Here is a 13291-nt window from a genome sequence, read left to right as displayed (position 1 = left end):
ACTTTTTTTATTGCTGTAGACTGCATGAGAATTTGCTTTTGATAAGAAACTAACAACTATAGTGGCATTTGGTTTTCTGCAGAAGTACTTTTAGAAAAATCCAAAGCCTGAATTCAAAACTGTGCTAAATTATTGAGGTAAGATTTAATGTCTTTCACCACTTCCAGCAAATTCACGAAACTACATGAATTTTCATTTTACTCCATCTCTACTGTCAAAATTATATTGTATGTTTGTAAATGACATATTCTTTTGCTTTATAAATTGCAAATAAATAAAAATTTGAATAATTTTTAATATTTAATTTGAAAAACATTTAATACTTAAAAAAATATACTAATTTGGGCATTTACATTTTATTTTGTCATAAAACATGGATCACATTCTTATATTTTATGAAAATATTCCTATGTTTAGCCTTTTTTTTTTTTTTTTTCTTTGCTTTATAAGTTGTAGGAATGATGCCTTATTCTTTCCTTTCAGTGCAGTTAAAATAATAAATTCCTTTTTATATTGATAATTTTGTAAATATAGATAAGTTATTGTTTTTAAAATTAAATATCTCTGATGTTTTATTTTGCTGAAATTTTAAAAGTTATTTGTGTGATACAGTTCATTCTTTGTCTGATAGAATTTATTAACAACGCTAAATAATTTAAAATTTGTACTTCAAGCTACAAGCAAACAAAATAGTTAGTCAAGTATTTAAAACTATTCCAAAAGGCATAAAAGAATTTTAACAAAATAAAAATTTAATTTCACTTTCTTCATTGACCGGTAAAAAAAATTGTTGGTTTTTGATTTAAATATTATATTCTATATAAATATTTAAATATTTTTCTTGCATCAAAATATTTTCTCAATGCTTTGTTTCTTTTTATCAATAATGAATTTTTAATTATCGTTATTGTATAATTGTTCTTTTGTCATCTGCTGTGCTGCCTTTTCACAACGCAGCAACCTACTGTATTTTTTATTTCATAAAATATATCTGAAGTAAATGATATTGTATTTTGGTAATTGTTGAGTTCCTCCGCCTTTTCTTTTCTAATTGGTCACAAAATTGAATAAAATTAAATAGAATTCAATACTTTTTAAAATATTTAACTACATTATGAAACCCTTGTTATTTCTGATATAAAGTAACTATTCATAAATTTATTTCAAAATATAGTGTTCTAATAAAATATATGCATTAAAAAATAAAAATATTTCTGATTACTATGAGAAGCTCCAAAGGCAGTATACCACACAATTCTGATTAAAAATGAAGTTAGAAATTCAGACTTTTATTAACCCTCTCTCCAGAAATCTAAGATTTAAATAAAATCAAGTTTCATAAAAGAATGTAAAATTGACATTATAGTTGATTTTCAGGATATGAAAGTTTGTAGAATATTTAATTTAAAATGTTCCTTTATAATTCAAAAAAATTCTGGAAAAACAAAAACTTTTAATTTCATTTTTAAGCACTTGAATGGTGAGCAGAATCCATGCAATTTGATAAAACCATGTCATTGCAATTGTGTCTGAAAATTTCATATTGTTAAATGAACAAATTTTTTTTAGAATATTTCTAAAGAATTAACAGAAAATTGTTAAAGAAACAGGAAAAATTGTTAATATTCGTGAATCCTTTTATAAGAAGTCTGATAATTAATAAAGGACCTTGTTAAATTTTAAATATTTAGTACTTTTTGCATAATTAATTTATAATTTGAGCTAAGCAACTGTTGAAATTCTCATTGATAGGGAAAAATTTCATCTTGATTATACAAGACATTCAGGTTTCTGATCAATTCGATAATCAATATCAAGTATAAATAAAGTATTTTTATTATTAAAAAATAAATGTTTTTGTGGTATTTCAATGAAATGAAATGAAATGAAAATAATTTAAACCATGTTCATCTTTTTATTGCTTTAAATCATTGAGGTATAGTTGTAGTTCTCTTCGTCTTATAAAATTGTACATAAAATTCATTTCTACATTACATAACACTCAACAAATTACATCTATTGAATATATCATCACACCTACTGCTATAATCACATTGCAGCACAGAACACAGTTATCACATCTATTGTAAACACAACTCAATACAACATACATATACATTATATACACAATAATGCAATAATTTAAAGCACTATGTATAATTGAGGTAAAAAAGGTTTCAAATAATAAAACAAGGATTTCACAACCAATGGCAAAATAAGACTTTGAGCATAAAAAGTAGATACCAGCATACTACAACACTAATTTTAACATTGAAAAGCTCTAAGTATACTTTAAGCAAATAAAAAAAGTCAATGAACTTGGACAGAATGCAACTGTTGTGCTAAAAAGTTGCACAGTTTGAATAGCCATTGAATTAAAAGCACAGAGCACCAAGATACAGTTCTTCACTTCAGATGTCAGCATCTATGCTTTAATTGCTTCCTAAAAAAATGCAACACTTTAACAAAAAAGAAATGCTTTTAAATATGATTGGGAAAAGAAAATGTATGTTGTGTAAAAAAAAAAAAAAAGATAAAAATCGGGAAGCTAGAGGAATTAAATGTTTAGCTGGAATGTACTATTTAATGTCATGCAAACATTTTATATTATTTCAAAAAGCATCAATATATTTTTAAACAATCCTTCGATTTATATGTGAAACACACTTACGGATTGTCTTCCAAAAATCTTATCCAACATAAATAAAAGGATAAATAAATTAAACAATAATGGCATATATTTCAATGCTTCCATTACAAATATTAATCGGAAATGCTACATTGAAGAAAGAGGGGAGGGGGGAGGAAAAAAGCTTCATATATTTCAACAAAATTCAATTTTTTGCAATTAGTCCTCAAAATGAAATATTCAAAATTTGCCAGAATATAATTTTTATTCAAATTCATTAGCAATATATTGATAACTGTTTATATTCTCCTGATATATGCAGAATTATAAGGACTAATTAAAATTATTTTGTGAATAAAACAATACATATTTATTGATTTTACCATGAATATTATTGTATAAGAAGCATGTAAAATTTAAAAACATTTTAATAAATAATAGCACTAAAAAAGGATCTTTATTGATTCAAAATGATTGCAATTTAAAAACAAGATTTGCTTAAAACACAAATTATCTCAAGATTTATATTGGCTACTAAAATATGTTCTTACACAAAATAGACTCAAGATGGGATAAGACTAATCTCTCATCTCCTCAATTTTACTATGTATCTCATATTCACTTCTTCCTTTTGAAGTTTATTTCTTGGATAATGAACATCACATGATAATGGTAGATATAATAGTTTTACAGTATTCTATATTCATTCTATACTCATCAAAAAATATTAAGAAAAAATAGATGGTGAAAGTTATGATAATTTTTTAAATTCCTTTTCAAAATTTGTAAATATAGTAAAGCATCATTAATACATTTCTCATTTATACCTCGTTCCATCAAAATCTTGATTCATTCATAACCATTGTAATAATTAAGTGCTTTGAGACAAAGCTCCATTTAGATGATTGGAATTGCGTGAAAGCAAAGAGCATTTTTGTGGCACATGCAGGAGTCTGATTCTGGTACAATGACTTCAAAATTATTCATAATTAAGTAATTAATAGAAGAAAATTTTGTTCAAGTGAAAATTTCTACAGTAATGAAGAATGTAAGTAAGTTATTTTACCTTTCTTTAAAGACATAATGAATTCTATTCTACATTTTGCATTGAAGTGCAATAAAGGCATAATTTTGCTCATTTTCATTATAAATTTTGAACTTTAAAATTTAATTATTGTTTTCAGTATTATATAGTAATATATTAGAACTATGCCTGAAACTTTTTCAATTATTAATTCAAAAAATATTAAGGATAATTAAATTTTTGATAGTCAAAGTTGGTTATTAAAATTTCAGTTATGTATTTTTTTTTTTTTTTTTTTTCATGCCATGCTTTGCCCCAGTCTCATTAAAGATGTAAAAACAGTGCTTTACTATAAAATCAAAAACTTAACAAATATGGATTATGAATATTATATTTAAAATAAAAATATTAATTATTTACAAAAATATTTGAGAAATCATTTTTATGTATATTTTTAAAAAATATTTCATCAATAAGGACTAATTGCATACATTTTTTAAGGGAAAAAAATCCAAAAACTTTTTATAACTATATTGAAATATTTTTTCAATAATATTTCCAGCATTCTAGATTTTACACAAACTTTTCTAAAAACAATATATTTATAAGTACATATCCATACTTCCATGGAAGTAAAAACCAGTTGTATACATAATATAAATAGCACATACATTAGGACACACAAAGACCACATTTCATTCTATTAAAATATATCCCGCTTGGGAAAAAAATTTCTTTTTAGTATATGTGCATTTTCTAAGCTTAGTTTGTTTTGACATCAGTTGAATTTAATTTTCAATTAATTAAAAAGGCAATTTAATATTTTTAATATATATGTTAATTATAAGCATCTACTGAATGTAAAATTCTTATAACATATTAAAATAATTGGAAAAATTTATGTATATAACAATATGAGGTATGTTTAATCTTTCTCAGTAAATTTTCAAATGGAAAATATGCAGCAGTTGCATTAGAGGTAGGTTTAAAGATTAATCGATATAATTTAATACAATAAAAATGAAAATAAATTATTTAATATATTTTGAGTAAATTATCAAGCTTAATATAAGGAGTTTTTAATTATCATTAAAAACTCCTTAAAAACTCCATGAACATAACAATAAATTTTTTTAAAAAAACTTTCATCAGGAGAAAATATAAAAATGTTGATATTAAATTATGTGAAAAAATATTGCAAGTTATTATAATGGAATTTTGATTTTTCATTAAAACAAACTAACAAAAATATTTTATAGAAAATAGCACATGTAATGAGATATTTATGAAAGAATGTTTTCTTTGAGGTATAATATGCAACTGCTGCCACAGTGTAATAAATTGAACTTTAAAATGATTGCTAGAAACAGATGAATATTCAAATTTCGAGTTTTAAAATATTAGGAAAACTGAGGTACTTAGCTTATAAGCAATTTCTTAACTTCTATTCAAAATTTATATTAAAATTAATTTGCACATATCTTCTTATTCAAGTAATTATGGAATTCACTATTGATGAAAAAAATATTGCATAGTAAGATAGAATTTACTGATATCATGTATTTATAACTTTAATAATTTTATGTTAAATGTTTTTTAAAGTTTTAAGAAATAATTAAATTAAACAATGCATTCTTTTTACAAGTCTTTTATGAAATCTTCTGCATTTTTTTTTTTTTTTTGCAAGTTTTTAAAATTAATTTTTATTTTTGTCTAAAATGTTTCATTATATTGAAAAGAGAATTATTTTAAGATATATTTGTTAAAAATAATACTGCATCAGAATCTTGTTATTTCAATCCTAACTGAAACAAATTCAGATTATGTAGATTAGAATTTGACAAATTTTGCATGTAAATGACTACCTTAAATGACAGGAGCTATTTTAATGTATTCAGTAAATCAATTAACTATCTTACTCTCTGTGAGAACTTAGTGTGCTTACAAAAAATATTTTCAGTTCACATTAATAGGAGTCTGTTGCAAATTGTTTTTAGCGTAAACTTAAAAAGAAATTTTATCCATTAAATTATATTATGAATTTTTTATACCTAAAAGAAATTAGAACAGTTAACTCAAAAAATTTTGAATTATATTATATATATATAATATGCAAACTGCTTTTATAAATGTGACATTAAGAAAAAGAGTACAGGAGTACAATGAAATATTTTCTTTAAATAAAATATTAACACTATAACTGTATTTGCATGAGTAATACTTATTTCTAAACAATAATTCTGCAAGATTATATTGTACTAGAAATGAGAATTTTGCAATATTTCAGGACACAAGTCAAAAACAGTTAAAAGGTAAATAAGAATTGTACAAAAAAGAAAGAAAAAAATTGTAAATGAAATAATAACAATAGAATATAACATCGATTTATTCCAGATTACTAGATCATGGAAAATGTTTTTTAATAAAAATTTTAATTTTAATGAATCTATGGCTGAAGAATATTTTTTTTTTCATTTAATAATAAATATTCTTTAAATTTTGGTACCAGAAAACTTGATTTGTATTAGATAATAAATTTAAAATATCCAAAAGTTTCTGTATTCTATACATTAAAAAATATTTATCACTTTTCTTACTATTTTTCCTTTTAAAATATAATAAGTACCATATTTTAAACTTTATTACCATTACAGAAATGAAAAAAAGGTTTAACGTTACTAATATAAAGTCCATGCATACATATAGTTTTTTTTCAATCCTTATTCAATAGAAGTATATACAGGGCTCATGCTTGTATTAAAAAATAAAATTCTATGGCAACTTTTCAGTAACTAAAAATCTCAATAAATTCAAAATTTTCATTTCATTTGAGAATAATTGTTTTTAGAGTAAATTTAAATGCAATTTAAAGCAATACGATTTTTTAAAAAATGTTGCCTGGACAGAATTTTCTAATATTATATATCATGCCGAAATACATTATTAGCAACTTATAAAACTGAACATAAGAAATTCAGCAAATTTCTATAATGCCTATATTTATCATATTAAAAATTGCAACTTTCCCTGACTTTTTATATCAGAACATGATTCATAACTAATTTCGCATTATTATTTGACTGAGAACCCTGTATATTATAATTTAAAAATTATTGAAGAAAAATCATAGGAGATTTTGTTTTTATGCTACATACATAATAAAAATTCTGTGAAGAAATATGAACCAATTTTCATAAGAGTAGTCATATAAACAATAGTTTTTATCAAATCTAAGTCCAATAATTTTTGAATTCATACTTTAAATCATCCTTTAGAAAAACTTACTTTTATGATTTTTTATGTTTGTTGCACATATACTTTCCGTTCTTGTCTCACTTAACAGTTTTAAAATACCCTGAGTATCTTTTATTGAGACAGATTGTTCTAATAATAGATCATGCAACATCAAGATATCCACTGTATAATGACAAACACAGTTCTCTCATTTATGTGAGAAATATAAAAGTGCTTGAGTGGTTCCGGAATGATTTTTTAAACAATATAACAATAAAAAAAAGAGAACAACATGAGACAACAATGAGCTGATACACCTACTTTACGTATTTTCTGTGTGGACGGCCATTGATTGCTGCCATCAATAACAAAGTGATTTTTCTCATATCAGCTGATGTCTTTTAATTACAAAAAGATGTATCACTTTTTCAAGGAACTTGGTAATTTTTTTTTCAGTAAATGTATATATATAAGTACTAAAAACAAAACTTGACTATAACAAGTCAATAACAATAAAAACAAAAATAATCTCTTCAATAAATACTTTTTCAAGGGAAAAAAAATCATTTTGTGAAACAGTTCAAGCACTCCATGAGTATAATGAATTAAGCATTTTTCTTTATATATATATAATGTATGTATGTATAAGAGGCTGGAATGTTGTGCGTTTTTATTTCTCAAGATTTACCGCAGCTGCAGGGTTCTGTTGTAGAAAGTCACCTAGTGTCAGACCCATATTATTGAGATCACACAGCTTCTGGTAAAACTCGCTTTTGATTTTATCATCTGGTGTTCTGAATTGCTTCAGACGAGTCACCCGATTCCTGTTATTGGACGTTGAAATCTTGTTGGCTAGTTCTGACTGGTTCTTTGAGTTCTGATCTTGGTTGTTTCCTGAATTTGCTGACAAGTGGCAGCTTTTGTAATGCTCATCAGAGAGGCTTCTGGTGTGGAAACCAGTTCCACAGCATGCACATACGTTACGAGATCGCAGTAGATGGGTTCTTGTTTTCAAGTGCCTGTTAAGATCAGATTGAGTGACTCCATTGTAGTTGCAAATTTGACACATGTAGTGTTTTATACCTGAAAAGAAATTATAGATATTTGAATCTGTTACACAGAAGTGTTTTTTAACCTCTTGTGCTATACATTGATAGAAGTGCATATAACTACATAAACACATCATTTTATCACAAGAGATTACTTTTTTAATAGAAGACACAAACAACAACAAAAATAAGAACAAAACTTATCTATATATACTTAATTAATAATTATATATTACTTAATTAAGTATATATATCTATATATACTTAATTGACAATTTCATGAACAACAAACATGAAAAAGAAATGAAGGAAAAAAATTATAAGCTGTATATTATATATGTATGTATAAAAGATTTTTACAAAGTATATTTAATAAATATTAATTTCAAAATTAAATGGTAAGAATAGCTTGAATGGAAGTGAAATTAAATTAAAGATTAATATGGAAAAAAGGTAATTTTTTTCTTTTATTTTTCTTATAATAATAAACTCTGCTTGCAATGTTATTAGAATGTTGCTGTATTTAATTATTAATGCTATTTTAATTTTTACAGAATTTATTATAGATTTATAAGTGTGGAATATTAATAACTTCCCATTTTTTTTTATCAGTAGTGTCCTTAAAGTTATTCAAAGGAGATAAGCCCAAGAGCTAGTAGGAACTTATAATTGTGCTTTCATATATAAAAAACAGAAATTGTTATTTCTAACATTCTCTGTCCTTCTTCCCTTCATACCCACAAAACCACAGAAAGAGAACAAATTATAAGTTGCAGTTATTGTATAAAAAATAAATGTTAACTTATTTTAACAACAAGTACAATCATGGAAAATTATGTACTGTATATTTAAATCTCTCATTACTAACCTGGCTCAACCTTAACATGCAAGTTTTATACTGGTGGACCAATTTCTGTTTCAAATGAACGGTACAGGATGTAAAATGAGGACATCCTTGGTAATAACTCACTTTGAATCCTGTACTGTTCATTTAAAATAGAAACTAGCCCACTGGTACAAAATGTAAATAATAAGGTTAGTTGTAAAAGATTAATTATTCTTAATCAGTGCCTAGAAAATAATGATATGTCAAAATTATGGATAATACTATTCAAAATAGATTATAGATAGATTGTTAAATTTTAGATAATTCAGTTCAAAAATTTAAAAATAATAATTAAAAAATTGTTTCAAGGAATAATAATGTTTAATACATTGATATGAATTTTAAGAGCTCTTAAAATTTACATTATTTTCCCCTAATAAAAATGAATCAATCAAATAAATGTAATGCAACTTAAAATAATGTGATTAACTATTTACATAGTGTAAATTTATCCGAAATGCTAGTATTTGGAGTAATGTACTTTGTAACATACCTTCATGTCTCATCATGTGCACTTTTAACTGACTGTTTGTTCTGCTACAGTAGCTGCAATATGGACATTTGAATGGTCTTATATCTACAGATAAAATAAACAAATGAAATTAATATACAGTACAGTTTGTGAGAAAATTATTCAAACTTTGTTTATAACATAAGAATCAAACTGCAAGTAAAGTCAAAAAATTTCTAATGACTATAAATGATGATCCATTTGAAATATTTTTTGTTTGTTTTCTTAAACCCCTTTTTCCATTTCATATAAAATTCAGGTGTCATTCTAGCTATAAAATTTACACTAGCATTCTTTTTATTGCAGTTTTTATTTTCAGATAAAAATTCCTTTTTTATTGACTAAAGCAATGTGAAAATATGCAGCAAAACATATTCAATTTGTGTTATTAATATTTTGCTAAATCTAAATATATCAAGCCAATGGCACAATTTTTATTAAATTCGAATAAATCAAATCCAAATGTGTTTTTATGATAGGAAATTTATAATTATTTATCAAATACAGTGTATTTAGAATTTATGAAACAAACACAAATATAAAACTCAAGTTTCATATCAGAATTCTATTATTTGCAGTTGTTTTTCTGCTTTTAATGTTTATATGTATAATTTACTGAAATAAAAAAAAAATCTTAATCTAAATTTCAAATAATTTCGTCATTATAGTCTATTAAATATAATTTTTTTATTGAAAAAACTAATTATATCTTACCTGCATGAAAGCTCATGTGCCTATTTATGTCAGTGATAGAATTGAAGGTTTTATGGCAATAACTGCAAGGAAACAAGCACCTTGATTCAAAAGATTCAGGTAGCTTCAAACCTGCTGCATTTGGTGTTGAGTCGGGGAAAACTGCATTGAGCCTGTAATTGAAAAATACAAATATTTATTATGATAATTGCACATAGATATTCATGTTTCTATGGTTTTCATTTGTACTTTTAAATGTCATCCAATTTTTTTGGAAACTGTAAAGAATTTCATTACAATTAAAACTCCTATGCCATCATAATTAATTGCTATTATCTCCACCATAAAAAATTGAAACTATATATGATTGCTAAACTAGACATGAGGAAGAGAATATTTGTTTTTAACTAGACACTACAGAAATTAAGGAGAATGAATAATTGATCTTCAGTATAAATTGGGATCTCAAACTAGATATTTAGAAACCTCTGATTTGGAAATCGTTTTTAAGTTATGTTTAAGCGTGGTAAGTTTATAGTTGATTCCCAGTTAATACCAAATTTTGATTTGTTGCAGTATTCATAATTTTATTATTATTATTTTTTTTTTTTTAACTTTTATATAGAGCAGTAGAATAACTGAGGTGGAGCAGATGGGGCAAGTATCCTGGGCCCATTACCAAGGAGGGCTAATTTCAAACATCTATTAATGATATTTAGACGAGAAAAATGTTTAAAAATTCTTATTATTTAGATTTATTTAAAATCTAATAATTCTTTTTTACAAACTGGGAACCATTTCAAGTTATGTTTCTTAAAACAAAACAGCTAACAGTTTCATGTTTCTGAGATCTAATTATTATAATCTCATTTATGAATGGGAAAACTTGTTAAGGTCCTTTTAAAACATTTGTCTCAATGGGGTAAGAAGATATATGTGAACCATCCTAAATCTTTTTTAAAAAAGAGAAGGTAATATCAATTAATTCTGAAGGATGCCTTAAGATTCTTCTTGATATATATGTAGATGTAATTTTGTGGCCACCAAACTTTGATTGGGTGGATATCTTATCATTGGGTAGTAATTAAATAATTAGGGATATAATGTTATTCTTAAAGAGCAGAGAAAAGCAAGAAATATTTCAGTGTATTTGAGAATGGATAAAGGAAGCCCATTCCAAATTACCAGTATTTAGTATTTTAAAGGATAAGAAGTATTGCATATAATTTTTTTAATATTATTTTATTTGTGAAGTGTTTCCAATGAATTTAGTACAACAAAATAACTTTAACAATAAAACTACAGAAAAAAATGTTGTCGAGTTATATTACAAATAGTAGGGCCAGAAGAATACCTAATGTATAAATATAATTCAATACCCATTTACTGCTAATTCTTTGTGCAGTATATTGAAAAATACACATACATACATATTATATATATATACAAACAAACATATATTTTAATGAATAAGAAGTATTGACTTTGTTTGTGAGAGAATATTCAAATGTAAAATGAATATTTGAAATGCAAAGAGCTTTATTTACACAGAAAAAATATGAATGAAATTTTATTTTCACTATGAAACCAGAATTCATAGATAGCCCATTTTATAATTTAAACCACCAGATGGTTCAGCAGTTGTTGGAGCTTACATTATGAAGAATGAGCCTTTGGTAGAAGTGTTGATCAATGCATCATCTTAACAAACATTCAATTTATTGTTTTCCCACTCTAGAGCTCAATTGCCAGATGATGAACCTTTGTTTTTGACAGCATGGCAGAATGTGAACAGTGAAATAGTGCTTACTGCTATAAAAAATAATGCTGTAATAATTCCAACAAATGCAGAACTATCAGGTTGTAAAAATTGAAAACTACATTATCAACCAATTATAGTTTCATGACAAAATAAAAATTAAATTTTCATCTGTGTTAATTCATTTGTAAATTATTGATCTCTGAATTCCCTAGATATAACATACATTAAAAGATATATAATGATCAACTGCTTGTAATTAGTTATTTCAATAGTCTTTCGCTTAAAATGATAACACATGTTGGCTCATTCAGCCCACAAGATTACCATTATTACTTAAAGCATTTCTAAAATTATGACCTTCGTGGTTTGTTATGCTGCTCAAAACAATAAAACTTTTAATTTGAAAGATTTTAGAATCAGTTCTAAAACAATTTAATATAGAAAAATATCTAGAATTTTGACAGAAAAAAAAATGGAATCCATACACTTGTAATTAAATCACAAAATTACTTTTATAAATCAAATAATTAATACATTTACCCAAGATTATCTGTTGGAAATACGCTATTCCTTTCTTGAATCTCATTATTTTCTAATTCTTTTTTCGGAGTTACTTCTGATTTTTCTTTGGCAGAGGGATTTCTCATATCGATTGGTTCATTTGGAGATTGCTCCATGTTGTAGTAGTTACTAAGTTGAGGAAATGCTACTTCTGGTTTCAAACAGCCATCTAAAATATACAATTAAATTAGCTCTAAATATATAATGAATTTCTTTTATGTAACAGGAATTAAGAGAAAAAAAATTACTGTATTAAAGAAATATAACTAATTTTTTTATACCAAAAAATGCAACCATACAATAAAATACTTTATATGTTAATTATGATTAAATAAATTTACAAAATTGAAGGTTTGTTTTATGATAAGAAATGTATATCAATAACTTAACAGACAATTTCATAAATATATATGCACATGTGTGTGATAAATTAGATTAATCCACATTTTCACAATTAATTTTTTTTTCGTTTAAATTCAAAGATAAAAATATTTTTTATTTTAACTTTTGTGTCATGCAGGCTTTTGGTTTTTTTTCCATTCTTTTTATTATTTAGTTATAATTTTAATTATCAAACATTGATCTGACCGTATGAATAACTTTACAAATGTCCATAAAGTAGTAGCTTTGCCTTTTAACCCTTTCTAGGGCTGTGGGAAGTATGCTTCCCACCAAATTTATCAATCTTTGTATGAAATTATGTAGGTTGGCATAAGTTCTGACACATTTTTTTAGTAAGTCAGAAACTTAGATGCTTCAGTTTTTTATCTCAGACAAAATGATGTGTCTTGATTTGTTACTTAATTATTAATTAACCAAATTAATTAATTAATCAAATTAAATTTATCTAATAAGCTAAATGAATCCCTTCTCTTATTCTAATTTCAAGCCTAAGAATATTTTAACATAATATGACTAGAAAAAAATGGCCCTTTATGAGTA

At 24.8% G+C, this 13291-nt stretch overlaps 2 protein-coding genes across 6 annotated transcripts in view; one reads left to right on the top strand and one right to left on the bottom strand.

Annotated features, from left to right (window-relative positions):
- LOC129957050 (uncharacterized) overlaps positions 1-7707 on the top strand; it is a 31602-nt gene extending 23895 nt beyond the window's left edge. Inside the window, exons 7-8 of one of the 2 annotated variants that reach the window (XR_008782725.1) lie at positions 20-137; positions 7570-7707. The gene's annotated coding sequence lies outside the window, so the exon portion shown is untranslated. Of the gene's footprint in view, positions 1-19; positions 331-7569 lie in introns of those variants that run through there. The other variant, XR_008782724.1, reaches the window with a different exon arrangement.
- LOC129957049 (MDS1 and EVI1 complex locus protein EVI1-A-like) overlaps positions 6170-13291 on the bottom strand; it is a 169489-nt gene continuing 162367 nt past the window's right edge. For all 4 annotated transcript variants that reach the window (XM_056069173.1, XM_056069175.1, XM_056069176.1 and 1 more), the window contains 4 exons: positions 12329-12518; positions 10048-10199; positions 9316-9399; positions 6170-7970 (listed from right to left, as the gene is read on the bottom strand). In XM_056069173.1, coding sequence (XP_055925148.1) covers positions 7558-7970; positions 9316-9399; positions 10048-10199; positions 12329-12518 — 839 coding nt within the window. In that variant the 3' untranslated portion in view covers positions 6170-7557. The remainder of the gene's footprint in view (positions 7971-9315; positions 9400-10047; positions 10200-12328; positions 12519-13291) is intronic.

The sequence above is a fragment of the Argiope bruennichi genome, chromosome 11, assembly GCF_947563725.1.
Source record: "Argiope bruennichi chromosome 11, qqArgBrue1.1, whole genome shotgun sequence".
Classification (NCBI taxonomy): Eukaryota; Metazoa; Arthropoda; class Arachnida; order Araneae; family Araneidae; genus Argiope; species Argiope bruennichi.
Note: the sequence above shows the minus strand (reverse complement) of the source record. Positions and strands in the feature narration are given on the sequence as shown.